The sequence below is a fragment of the Belonocnema kinseyi genome, chromosome 10 (assembly GCF_010883055.1).
Source record: "Belonocnema kinseyi isolate 2016_QV_RU_SX_M_011 chromosome 10, B_treatae_v1, whole genome shotgun sequence".
Taxonomy (NCBI): Eukaryota; Metazoa; Arthropoda; class Insecta; order Hymenoptera; family Cynipidae; genus Belonocnema; species Belonocnema kinseyi.
In genome coordinates this window covers 81,151,627-81,165,100 of record NC_046666.1, presented here as the reverse complement: position 1 = coordinate 81,165,100, position 13,474 = coordinate 81,151,627, and the positions used below count along the sequence as shown (strand labels likewise).

Sequence of the window (13,474 nt, the reverse complement as noted above, 5' to 3'; positions counted from 1 at the left end):
GACCCCTTTCTAAGCATAGACCAACTAATTTATCTCCGTTATAGTTTGTTCTTGGATCCCCAAAATTACCTAATACTCTTTCTGTATCCTGATTTTGGATGCACACCCAACCGTTCATGTCTCCTAGTAGAATTATTCTTTCCCCATGTTCGTAAATGTTTATTGTGCCATTTAAAGTGTCCCAGAAGGCGTCTTTAACTTCTCTAGGATCACTATCAACCGACGCGTAGCATGCTATGATGAATAGTCTTCTGATTCCTACTTTCATTCTAGCCCACAGCAGTCTGGGAGACACGAAACCATGGTCTCCGAGATGCTGCTTTGCTCTTTCGTTCAAAATCAGACCTACTCCTTGTTCACCATGTGACTCACAGTCTACTCCTGACCATATTTCAAATCCGCCTTTCAACACGCCGTTTTTTATGTCTTTAGTTTCGCATCCCTTTTTGTTTGTTTCGGGCACACATAAAATATCTAGTTTCTTCACGTCCATAGTTTCACGCAATTCTTTTACCTTGAGATCATTTACTCCCCTAGCATTCCAAACACCCAGTCCCCATTCGTCCCCTGAAACATGACCTTTAGAATTTCGGTGTGCATGCCTTTTGTCATTAAAAGTTCAAGTCCTTTCCGAGGCTATTTTGTAGTTTGGTAAATAATTACAGAAATCTGTAAATACTTTTTTAAAACGTCCCGAGGATAATTTCTCTTAAATACATTTTTACAGATAATTATTCTTTCTTTTGCAGGACAAGCTTTTTATGTCATTACTTTAAGAAAATATATACTTTTCCTACAAGTGAAAGATTAACTTATTTTCAAACATTTTTTAAGCTTGAATCGGTAATCACGATTTAGCGATCCCACGTCGTCTAAAATATATTTCATGGTCCTTTTTTGTCCGCATGTAAAATATGTTTCTGGGATCTTTTGGACTTAAGTAGGAACACTGTAAAAGAAAAAATATTACACTTGAATGAAAAAAAATATCTGATGTATAATAGAAAGGAAAATTATACTTAAAGAATATAATTTTGAAGATAATAATTTATTACACAAAAATTTGTTCCATTTTTATAAAGCTTTACACACCCCAACGCTGTTTCTCAAGGCAATGGCGTTTGGCAACGCCTCGTTTAAATTCTTTTCACGGTCTCCATGATCTGGATGTGTTGACAAAAGAGCCGGTGGATCACTCTCAACTTTTAATTCCGTTAACATCCTCATCATGCCCCAAAATACGACAGCTTCCCGAACATCGAAGCATGCCTACAATTACATAATTGGAAATTTATATATTACTTATAATTCGTCAATCTATAGATATTACATTTTTATTTATTAAAGTGTAGAAACTTTTTAAAAGTTCAATAACTTCTGGGGAGTAACAAAAGGTTTTTAAGTTTTCAAAAGATTTTTGAAGATTTCAAATATTTTGGGAACATTTTCAACATTTCAAAAAGGTTTTAAAAATTTTACAAACATTTCAAACAATTTCATGGAATTTTAAAAAGATTTTTTAAAAATCTCAAAGATCCGTAAAGATTTCACAAATACTTCACAATAAAATTTGGAAGATATCAAGAAATCTTCAATCTTGCAATCTCCTGGTGGAAATATATTTTCAAAATAAAAGACAATAAAATATGCAAATTGGACTTGTTCATGAAAATTTGCAATTAGTTGTACAATTTCATAAAAATTTCCGAAATCTAGCAAAAACTGTTGCATGTTTTCTAGTAGAATTATGTTTAAAATCAAAATTTAAGAAATTTAAATTAGATTAAAATAAAATTTAATATGCTATTCAACGTCCAATAATCAAGTTAATGTATAGAATTCCTGAAAATAAAACCAAGAATCCAACGACCAAATCTGGAAAACCACCATAAAATGTTCCTATTTTAATTTGAAAAAGATATTTTTTTTCTAAGTAAGAGAAAAGTTATTTTGACAAAAATAAAAGACGAAAGAAAATGAGAAGGTAACCAACGAAATCCCCTTCCTTCTCTTTTTTAAATTTCTTTTGTCTTTTTTATTTTTATTATTATCAAATCACAAGAAAAAACATTTGTAAATCATATTCACCAACGTTTCAGTACTCATACAGAACCCTTACCAAGGTAAGAAAAAATTGAGAAAGTAGGAATAGGACCGAAACAACGATGCTCTCGCTTAAATACCTCAGAATCGAGGTATTTTGTCTTTTTTTCCTCTTTTTTATTTTTGTCAAAATTTTTTTTTCTTTTTTAGAAAAAAAATATCGTTTCTCAAATTACAATAGGAGCATTTTATGGTGGCTCTCCAAATTTTGTCGTTGTATTTTTTCAGGAAGTCTATACACATATTTGTAATATTCTATTGTTTTTAAAAGCCCGATAACAATTGTAGAATATTACAGAAATAATTCTAATAGAAACTCTGTTCAAATTTTTGCTAGAATTCAGGGAATTTTTATCAAATTTTACAATTACAAATTGTACACAACAAATTACAGTTTTCACAAACTTTCAAGAATTTTATACAGATTAAAAAAAATTCAAATATTTCACATAGATTTCAAAGATTTCACGAAGGCACGCCAGATTTCAAAGTTCAAAATAAAATACTTACCTTTGCTGCTAAAATCAAACCTACGTCATCAGCTTCGCTTTCCAAAGCTCTACTGTAGGGTAAATTGTGTAAAATGTTGATGAAGGACTGTCCCAAAATTTGAAAAATGAACGCTACCATATCCGGGAAAAATGCCCATAAAAGAGCAATTGGCAAAGCTAGAAGAATATCTAGTATAACACCTCTCGAAACTTGCTCCATCTAAAATATGTAATATTTAGATTACACATTACAATTTAATTTTTATAGCAAGATATGATTATATTTGCTAACAAATTATTTTAAAAAATAGATGTGCAAAATTAAATAATATAATAAAATTACCGAATGATTTAACAATTCGTGAGCCATTTCGTGGGACAAAATTATGGCCAATTGGTCATCATTTTCCACCAGTTTGAGGGCCCCCAAGTAAACGAAAATACTGCCTCCCTAAAATATGATTTTTTTAGGAATATTGAAGACACAAGAAATTTTATTACTAATTTAATTAAGTGATTTTTCAGCTTTTTATACCGGAAGGACAAATGCATTCTTTGCTGAGCCATCCACGACTGTAAGACTCCATTGTTTTTCTTTAACTGCCTTTAAATCCTGATTTGCAATTAGTAATCTTTGAGTTATCCTGATGAGTCTCTGATAAACCGGATGGCTTTCAGGAACTATGTGTCCTTTACTCATCTCTAAGTGCTTCGAACAAAATGGAGACATTAATTTAATTGCAATTTATTTTATTACATGGAACTTCAAATAAATTTGTATTATATAATCAATCTTTTTAGCAACAGATTTTAGACGTGCCTGTTCAAGAGTTAATTTTGCTAACACATCCTGTTGTTCTTTTGTGAATATCATAAATCGAGAGCGTTTTGTTATCGGATCTATTTGTAGATGAGTGACATAGTAAGTAAAAAGTGCGAACAGGAAAAACCCAAAAAACCCTGGAATCAATAGAAAATTTTGTTTTCAATCAAGTATTTTTTTCAAATTAAAATTATGAACCGGATTCATTTCAAATCACGCAGGTAAAACACATCAAGTCGTTGAATATTTCAGCGACAAAATATGTTGTTTTTCTAGGAAATCAAGTGACATGTATTTTCCCGATTTGAGAAGCAAAAAAGAAAACACTTTTATTTTTTGATATTTCTATGGCCAGAAGATTTTTATGAAAAACAACGAAATCTCGGGCTTTGTACTTCCTCTAAATTTGTGTATAGATCTTCTTAAAGTAAAAGTATTGACAAGTCTAACTTTATTATTGTGAAGTCCCTTTCGTTAAAGCTACTTCGGCGTTTACAAATCTGTTCTCATCACGTATCTCGCGCTTCAAACTCGATTTAAGTATGTCTAAATCTAAAACGCAAAATTTTCCATACTATGATTAACTCTCACGTTAAATGTATCTTTTATAAATAATTGTTCCACCCTCCGGGACAAACGTAATTTTGTAGGTCTTCTTAAGTGGTGATACTTTGCTGTAGAGCTTTTCTCTTATTTTGAGTAATTTCGTTGTAAATTTTAATTTTGTTTATTTTCTGATGGCATATGGCATAGTATTTTTGTACATCTTTTCTAGAATGTTGTGGAAACCTAAATATTAACAGTTTTTTGTGTATCTTTCGACAATATTGGATCGTATGAAAAAAATTGGCCGGCCATAAAAATGGTTCAGCCTGTATAAAATTGATAAGATTCAAAATTCTTTGTAAAAGCATAGAAAAATCCGAAAATAAAGCTGCAATGTATGATTTAGATCAAAGGCTATAGAAATTTCAAGAAAATCTTGTGTTTTTAGAAAAATATATGTCAAAATTTAAATACTCGTAACTCCGAGAAACCTTTTTGTTTCTCAAGCCGGAAAATTTATTATTGCCTGATTTCCTCAACAAAAATCATATAATCGTAGTATATTTTTCAGTGCTTTAAAACATGAGATGTCTATAAACTTTTTTAGTATGATAATAACAGTAAAATAAATAAGAATCTCACCATAAATCGAGCTTTTTTTGCTCATGATCCAATCCACATAATATTGTCTCTGCTCTGGCGATTTTCTCCTCCACCATTTCTTGAAAGATCTTCCAAAAAGGAATGCTCCAACTTGAATAACCGGACGTAAAATCAATGCAAGAACCGGAGGAATACAACAAGGTCGAGAAGTATGAAATCCACATCTTTGTTCCGTTCCAAATTGAGTTAATACTTTCGATTGAGCTTTAACTTTGTAGAGTTGAACTTCCGTAGAAATTTTCTTCACGAAAAAGTTTCGATTCGAAACAACGCAAAACACAACTTTGGCTCTGCTGCTGCGCAGATTCGCAGGGGAAATTATTTTCAGGGAAGTTAACATAGTGAAAACGCTTTTTCTGAACCAGGTACCATTATTAGAACTATTTCTATAATAAAGAAAAATTGTAAAAATAAAAGAATGTTACTTTCCCAGTTTTCAGTTCTTGGTTATTTTATAGGTTTTCAAATTTGAGTTAATGACACTTTTGAGGAAAAATTATATTTATCACAAATTAATTAATGAATAAACTATATATTGCTGTAAAACAAAGGTAAACTCAAAGTTACAATCTGTTGTGATGTTACGTCATTAACATTATGAAACTTATACCAGTGTGTAATCAACTCACAGTTGAAGGGTTGCAGTACATAACTAAATAACCGAAAAAATTGGAATTTTTCAGGAGAGCCAAATAACATTCTGTAAAATCGAAATAACCACTTAAAGATAAAAGAAAAGTTTACTCCTGAGCTGAAGTATTTCTGAATTAAGGCCAAAAAAGTATTACTCCCGAGATACTGATTTGCTAAATTGGAGGAAAAAGAGTTTCATTAGAAAAAGTTAACGAATTCCGAGTAAATCATTGAAGAATTTGGAAGTTAAAATGACATTGGTTTTTAAAATCATATTTGCATAGCCACTATAAATATATTTTTTCAATTTAAAACAAATAGATAATAAAGACTTGCTCCCAAGATATAGGGAGGCTAAATAAGAATGAAAAAGTTTTCATCCATCCAAATTGAAGTTGATTAGTACTTTAGTGCCAAAAAAAGTGCAAATAGTATTATTTGTGGAATTTTCTTTGAAAAAAAGTATTTGATTGTTTTAATATATTTAAAAACCTTTAGGAAGCGGAATATGACCAGAAAAATGTTTTTAAAAAGTTGAGAGGTGAGGCAATTAAAACAATTTTCGGCAAAAATATTGGTTATCTAATTCTGGACTGCAACTCCTCAGTTTTTAATTCAAATTACATATTGAGTAAACCTCATTTTATATTTGCGATAAACTAATAAAACCATGTGATAGAAGTTTATAACGATCAAATGAAATAAATTTTTTACTAATGGCTTTGTTAACTCGAAATAGTGCCAAAATATTAATTTATTTATATTGTGAAATGGAAACAAACAGTTCGTTTATTTGAAAGTTCAAAACTTCAAGTACATCACAAAACTGTAAAAAATCAGAAAATAAAAATAAATGTGGGTTGCGTATTCCTAAAAAAAATAGAGGAAACTGAACTTTCAGGGTACAACATACCTTTTAAAAGAAATTAACTTTATAAGAAATTTAACAAACTTAAAAATTAAAATTCTAATTTTCCAAAATTTTGGAAGACCTTTTGAAAGTGCATGCAATTCTTATGCTATAGTATCTACATTTTATAGCATTAATTTTGATATTTTCAAATACTTAAATCGGTATTTTGATTCCGAAAATTCGAAGTGGAGTAAAGTTTTTCTTTCTTCAACTTAAGATTCAATCAGATTCAATATTTATCAGCTAAAAATTGGAGATGTATAGATTTAAAAAAAATTCACATTTTAACACTTCTATAAAATTTGAAGTTAAAAAAAATTTACAGTTGACTCTAATAGCTTCAAACTTATTTTTACCAAAATATGAATATAACAAAAATGACGATTTAAAATTATTTTACAACTTGCATTTAGATTTCCAAACGAAAAATATTTAAAATTATAATACTATAAAGTGAAACTCACCAAAATAGAACGTTTTCTTTGGAGTAATTACTACTACATATTCAAAACTAAAAATGTACAAGCTTGAGCCTTTAAAATAAAATATAATTATTTATTCCTGAATTTCAAATGCTGTGTCAGTTAGAAATTCTCCAATTTACAAATATTTATTGAATATGGAAAACACTTAAATTATAAATTTATTTAATAATTTGTACGATAAAAAATAAAAAATAGTTATATTACGCAAACTGGAGCTAGGTGAAGCGTAGACCACTTCACTTCCACTTCACGTAGGTTTAGTTTTGTGTGACTGCAGTCACGGTTGCGTAGAACGTAGGAATAAAATATATCAGCATATATCATTTGATTTGATGACCAAATCCTACGTTGGACATTTGAAAAGCTAGTTACAGTGACTTGTAAATAAACAGGCAGTTTTGTGAATCCCATTCGCCAAATTTGATCCAATAGCTTCGGTATACAAGTGTCCCTTGCATATTTGTATGAAAAAATAGTTATTTGCTTCTCATTATATTGAATTGTCTTTGAAATTTTAAAAAGAAAATTTGAAAGTTATGGAGAAATAAGAGAGAACACTAAATCTAACCTATTCGACTTACGTTCAACTTTATACGTCAAAGTCACGAATAACACGATCAAACACGATCAAACACAATCGCGAGAGCTGAGGAAGTTTTTTTGGTTTTGTTTTTATAATATCTTTGGTCCTAGATACGGCATGAGATTAGTTGCACCACATAACAGTAGTTAGCGCGGCAGGCAAGTTTGTGGTCCTGCATATATATATTGCTTTTAGTTCGGCCACATACTTGTAGAGGCGCGACATGTACCGATTGGTTCCGCCACATGTTTGTAGAGGCGCGACAGGCAGCTATATATTCGGTATACATTATCTATTATATGGCGGGGTGAAAATGATTAAATTAGTCAAATCGTTTGAGCTGAGCGAAAAGAATTTGTGGCTTGACATCCAATTAATTGATTAAAATAGGTTAATATATTGTGTTCCCTTTTTTGATTTGAAAATTAAAATTTTTGAAGATTCCAAAAAATTTCCCAATTGCTTCGAAAATTATGGCGAATTATTTTCTGCTTTTCTGTCTAGTAGCCACCGTGACAATTGTCCCGAAAATTATTCACACTTCAGCCTTTTCTTTGAATTTTGTATACGGTTCAAATAAATTTAATTTTCTTATTAGAATACTGCACAATGTAGGATACTCCTGGTGAGAGGGCTCAGTAAACTACGTGCAGATTATTTTAATATAATTTCTTCTCTAGATCTATTCTTTATTTTTATGAGTCAGTTATAATCCTAATTATTACTTTCTTGAGCTTTTTGTCCATATATCTGTATCCAATAAAACGGTTAAAATGCGTATTGTACAAAAACTTGTAATTGTACTTAATAAAAACTAAGAATAAAAAATACACTAAAAACAAACTTTGTTTAAGATCAATACAATATCACCTTTCATTTGCTACATTATGATTTATATGATGCTCGATTTACTAACTTAATTGCAATTAAATATTCAATTTGTGAAATCTGGTGAAAAAATCTTATGTCATTTACATTCTACGTAAATAGCATTAATAATTTTATTTTTCAATATGGATGCACTATTTTTAATATTACTGGTTTCAAAAATGTATTCAAATTTAAAATTTAACCAAAGTTTTATTTTAATTTAACTAGATTGCACTTTAATTTAGAACCATTTAACGCCATGAAACATCTACAATTTTTGACTGAACTTTACATTAGTTAAACTAAAATTTACTTAAATGCTGAATTTAACTAAATTTTATTTAATCTTTAAATTTAGTTTTACAAAATAGTTTTAAAAATTTCACTGCAATAAATGTTAAAGTACGAATAGAATTCTTTTTAAACTTGTTTACGTAGTATGTCGAAAATTTCTCTTTTAAAATACAGCAGACGAGAAATTAATTCAATTTAACTAAACTTTATTTAATTTTTAAATTCATATAAATTTTATGTAAATGTTGAATTTAGCTACAATTGAAACAAATTTTATTTAAATTTGGAATTTAACTAAATTTTATGTAATTTTAAAATTTATCTCAATTTCATTTAAATGTTATGATTATTAAAAAAAGAATTTTTGAAATGTCACTACAATTCTAAAGTACGAAAAAAATTTTTTTTAATCTATTTACTTATTATCCCGAAAATGTCTCTTTTCAAACCAACCGTAAGAGAAATTAATCAATTTAAAAATAATAATAAATAGAATAATTTTAGGCTCTCTGTAATTTTAATACAATTAGGTAATTCAGCGTTCAGAACATTTTTCGCGTACAGAACGCGAACGCGAGAAACAGAAAATCACGTTCGGTTTGGAATTCAACAACTTTCAGTGTGCGCCCCGGCCCCACCCCGCCCATGAATGTGGTCGAAGGATGCGGTTGCCATAGAAACGACGAAAAGTTGAAGAGGACAGCACCTCAATATGGTCGAAAATGTAGTTAGATATAAATATATATATATCGGCCGTCCCCACTCCTGACCCTTGCCGCATCTAGGTAAAATATCTTTGATTATAATTAGATAATTAGTAGATAAACCACGTTTATGTAAAAAATGTAATATTATCAACAGTCCGTAAAGTAGAAATCTGCAAGAGAGTCTGTCAAGCGAGTAAGAGTGAGTGAGAGCAAAGATAATATCTTTGGTGAGGGGCGCTGTGTCCCAACAAAGATATTAGGTCCTAGATACGGCATGGGTCAGTGGTGTGGACGGCCGAGATATATATCTAACTACATTTTCGACTATATCGAGGTGCTGCCCTCTTTAACTTTTGACCGTTTCTATGACAAACGCGTCCTCCTATCACGTCAGCGGGCGAGGTGGGGCCGGGGCACACACCGAAAGTTGTTGAATTCCAAACCGAACGTGATTTTCTGTTTCTCGTTCTCGCGTTCGCCTTCGTTATCACTATAGCAATCTTAACTGTAGTTGAGTCGGTTGGCTGGCTCTGTTAGCCTGTACGCTAAAAATATTATGAACACTGATTTACCTAATTATATTCAAATTAAAGAGAGCCTAAAAATATTCTATTTATTATTATTTTAAATTTTCGAGACGATAAATAATGTAAAAAAATTCTTTTCGTTCTTTAGAATTTTAGTTAAATTTCTAAAATTATTTTAAAAAACTAAACTTCAAATTTAAATGAAATTAAGATAAATTAAAAAATTAAATAAAATTCATTGAAAATTTAAAATCAAATCAAATTTAGTTGAATTTAAAATTTAAATAAAATTTAGCTAAATTCAACATTTAAACGAAATTCAGGTGAATTTAAGAATTAAATAAAGTTTAGTTAAATTAATTTCTCGTCTGGTTTCTCTCAAAAAGAAATTTTCTAGATACTAATTAAATAAGTTTTAAAACAATTCTAATCGTACTTTAAGATTTATTGTAGTGCAATTTTAAAAATTATTTTGTAAAACTAAATTTAAAGATTGAATACAATTTAGATCATTTCAAAAAGTGAATACATGTTAGTTACATTCAAAATTTAAGTTAAATTTAGTTGAATTTAAGTAAACTTCAGTTAAAATTGTAAATGTTGAATGGTGTTAAATGGTGTGAAATTTAAGTACAATTTAGTTCAATAAAAATGAAACTGTCGTTAAATTTTAAATTTGATTGCATAGAATACAGATATATGTGGGTTGGGAACAACTGAAAAATCCCGAAAAATAAAATTCCCGACACTGTAAAATTCCCGAATGAGAAAATTCTCGATTAATCAAATTCGCGAATAATAAAATTGCCGAAAAGTAAAAATACCGATTTGGAAAATTCCCAAATAATAAAATACACAAATAATAAAATTACCGAAAAATAAAACTACCGAATTGGAAAATTGAAGAAAAATAAAATTCGCCAATAATAAAATTGCCGAAAAATAAAAATACCGAATTGGAAAATTCCCGAATAATAAAATTTTCGAATAGTAAAATTTCAGAATTATAAAATTCCCGAATTGCAAAATTGCCGAATAATAAAATTCTCGACAGTTTATAATATTACCGAATCGGAAAATTGCCGCGAATTTTATTATTCGGGAGTTTTCCAATTAGGTAATATTATAAACTGTCTGGAATTTCAATATTCGGCAATTTTCCGATTCGGTAATATTATAAACTGTCGAGAATTTTATTATTCGGGAATTTTGCAATTCGGGAATTTTATAATTCTGAAATTTTACTATTCGAAAATTTTATTATTCGGGAATTTTCCAATTCGGTATTTTTATTTTTCGGCAATTTTATTATTGGCAAATTTTATTTTTCGGCAATTTTCCAATTCGGTATTTTTATTTTTCGGTAATTTTATTATTCGTGTATTTTATTATTTGGGAATTTTCCAAATCGGTATTTTTACTTTTCGACAATTTTATTATTCGCGAATTTGATTAATCGAGAATTTTCTCATTCGGGAATTTTACAGTGTCGGGAATTTTATTTTTCGGGATTTTTCAGTTGTCCCCAACCCACATATATCTGTATTCCATTCAATCAAATTTATAATTTAACGACAGATTCATTTTTATTCAACTAAATTGTACTTAAATTTCACACCATTTAACACCATTCAACATCTACAATTTTAACTGAAGTTTACTTAAATTCAACTAAATTTTAAATAAATTTTGAATGTAACTAACATGTATTCACTTTTTGAAATGATCTAAATAGTATTCAATCTTTAAATTTAGTTTTACAAAATAATTTTTAAAATTGCACTACAACAAATCTTAAAGTACGAATAGAATTGTTTTAAAACTTATTTACTTAGTATCTAGAAAATTTCTTTTAGAAAGAAACCAGATGAGAAATTAATTTAACTAAACTTTATTTAATTCTTAAATTCACCTAAATTTCGTTTAAATGTTGAATTTAGCGGAATTTTATTTAAATTTTAAATTCAACTAAATATGATTTGATTTTGAATTTAAATGAATTTTATTTAATTTTTTTAATTTATCTTAATTTCATTTAAATTTGAAGTTTAGTTTTTAAAAATAATTTTAGAAATTTAACTAAAATTCTAAAGTACGAAAAGAATTTTTTTACATTATTTATCGTCTCGAAAATTTAAAATAATAATAAATAGAATATTTTTAGGCTCTCTTTAATTTGAATATAATTAGGTAAATCAGTGTTCATAACATTTTTAGCGTATAGGCTAACAGAGCCAGCCAGCCGACTCAACTACAGTTAAGATTGCTATAGTGATAGCGAAGGCGAACCCGAGAACGAGAAACAGAAAATCACGTACAGTTTGGAATTCAACAACTTTCGGTGTGCGCCCCGGCCCCACCTAGCCCGCTGACGTGATAGGAGGACGTGTTTGCCATAGAAACGGTCAAAAGTTGAAGAGGGCAGCACCTCGATATAGTCGAAAATGTAGTTAGATATATATCTCGGCCGTCCCCACCACTGACCCATGCCGTATCTAAGACCTAATATCTTTGTTAAGACACGGCGCCCCTCACCAAAGATATTATCTTTGCTCTCACTCACTCTTACTCGCTTGACAGACTCTCTTGCAGATTTCTACGTTACGGACTGTTGATAATATTACATTTTTTACATAAACGTGGTTTATCGACTAATTATCTAATTATAATCAAAGATATTTTACCTAGATGCGGCAAGGGTCAGGAGTGGGGACGGCCGATATATATATATCTAACTACATTTTCGACCATATTGAGGTGCTGTCCACTTCAACTTTTCGTCGTTTCTATGGCAACCGCGTCCTTCGACCACATTAATTGTCGGGGTGGGGCCGGGGCGCACACTGAAAGTTGTTGAATTCCAAACCGAACGTGATTTTCTGTTTCTCGCGTTCGCGTTCTGTACGCGAAAAATGTTGTGAACGCTGAATTACCTAATTGTATTAAAATTACAGAGAGCCTAAAATTATTCTATTTATTATTATTTTTAAATTGATTAATTTCTCTTACGGTTGGTTTGAAAAGAGACATTTTCGGGATAATAAATAAATAGATTAAAAAAAATTCTTTTCGTACTTTAGAATTGTAGTGACATTTCAAAAATTCTTTTTTTAATAATCATAACATTTAAATGAAATGGAGATAAATTTTAAAATTAAATAAAATTTAGTTAAATTCCAAATTTAAATAAAATTTGTTTCAATTGTAGCTAAATTCAACATTTACATAAAATTTAGACAAATTTAAAAATTAAATAAAGTTTAGTTAAATTGAATTAATTTCTCGTCTGCTGTATTTTAAAAGAGAAATTTTCGACATACTACGTAAACAAGTTTAAAAAGAATTCTATTCGTACTTTAACATTTATTGCAGTGCAATTTTTAAAACTATTTTGTAAAACTAAATTTAAAGATTAAATACAATTTAGTTAAATTCAGCATTTAGGTAAATTTTAGTTTAATTAAAGTAAAGTTCAGTCAAAAGTTGTAGATGTTTCATGGCGTTAAATGGTTTTAAATTAAAGTGCAATCTAGTTAAATTAAAATAAAACTGTGGTTAAACTTTAAATTTGAATACATTTTTGAAACCAGTAATATTAAAAATAGTGCATCCATATTGAAAAATAAAATTATTAATGCTATTTAATGCTATTAATGCTATCTACCACAGCTAGAACAAGCCGGCAACAAAGAAAGAGAGGCGACACTAAGACCAACCGCGGGCAGGCATCCAAAAGATGAAGAGCGATGCTTTACAACCCGGAGAAACATCAACACCAAGGTTTCTCTCAAGCCTAAAGATCTGGCTGAAATGGATGACGAGCTTCATGGACATTT

At 29.4% G+C, this 13,474-nt stretch overlaps 1 protein-coding gene across 4 annotated transcripts; it reads right to left on the bottom strand.

Moving 5' to 3' along the window:
* Window positions 1-646: 646 nt before the first annotated feature.
* Window positions 647-7,353, bottom strand: LOC117182255 (metalloendopeptidase OMA1, mitochondrial-like). Of its 4 annotated transcripts, none has more exons than XM_033375364.1 (9): window positions 7,239-7,353; window positions 6,862-7,108; window positions 4,606-5,012; window positions 3,415-3,554; window positions 3,130-3,303; window positions 2,938-3,045; window positions 2,614-2,814; window positions 1,093-1,269; window positions 648-949 (listed from the first exon to the last, which is right to left on the bottom strand). In XM_033375364.1, exons 3-9 carry the CDS (start codon window positions 4,964-4,966, stop codon window positions 848-850), a joined length of 1,263 nt encoding a protein of 420 aa, XP_033231255.1. In that variant the 5' UTR covers window positions 4,967-5,012; window positions 6,862-7,108; window positions 7,239-7,353; the 3' UTR covers window positions 648-847. The 4 variants fall into 4 exon arrangements, with proteins under 4 accessions (XP_033231257.1, XP_033231255.1, XP_033231256.1 ...); XM_033375365.1 differs by having other exon boundaries at window positions 6,862-7,000; window positions 7,239-7,327; XM_033375363.1 differs by having other exon boundaries at window positions 6,862-7,161; window positions 7,239-7,318.
* Window positions 7,354-13,474: the final 6,121 nt, after the last annotated feature.

What these genes read in the sequence shown, in the direction of transcription:
- LOC117182255 (XM_033375364.1), bottom strand. Translation starts at nt 4,966, where the DNA reads ATGTTAACTTCCCTGAAAATAATTTCCCCTGCGAATCTGCGCAGCAGC. An exon ending in ACGAATTGTTAAATCATTCG is followed by an intron (nt 2,815 to 2,937) that starts GTAATTTTATTA and finishes TACATATTTTAG; the next exon opens with ATGGAGCAAGTTTCGAGAGG. An exon ending in CCTTGAGAAACAGCGTTGGG is followed by an intron (nt 950 to 1,092) that starts GTGTGTAAAGCT and finishes TTTCTTTTACAG; the next exon opens with TGTTCCTACTTAAGTCCAAA.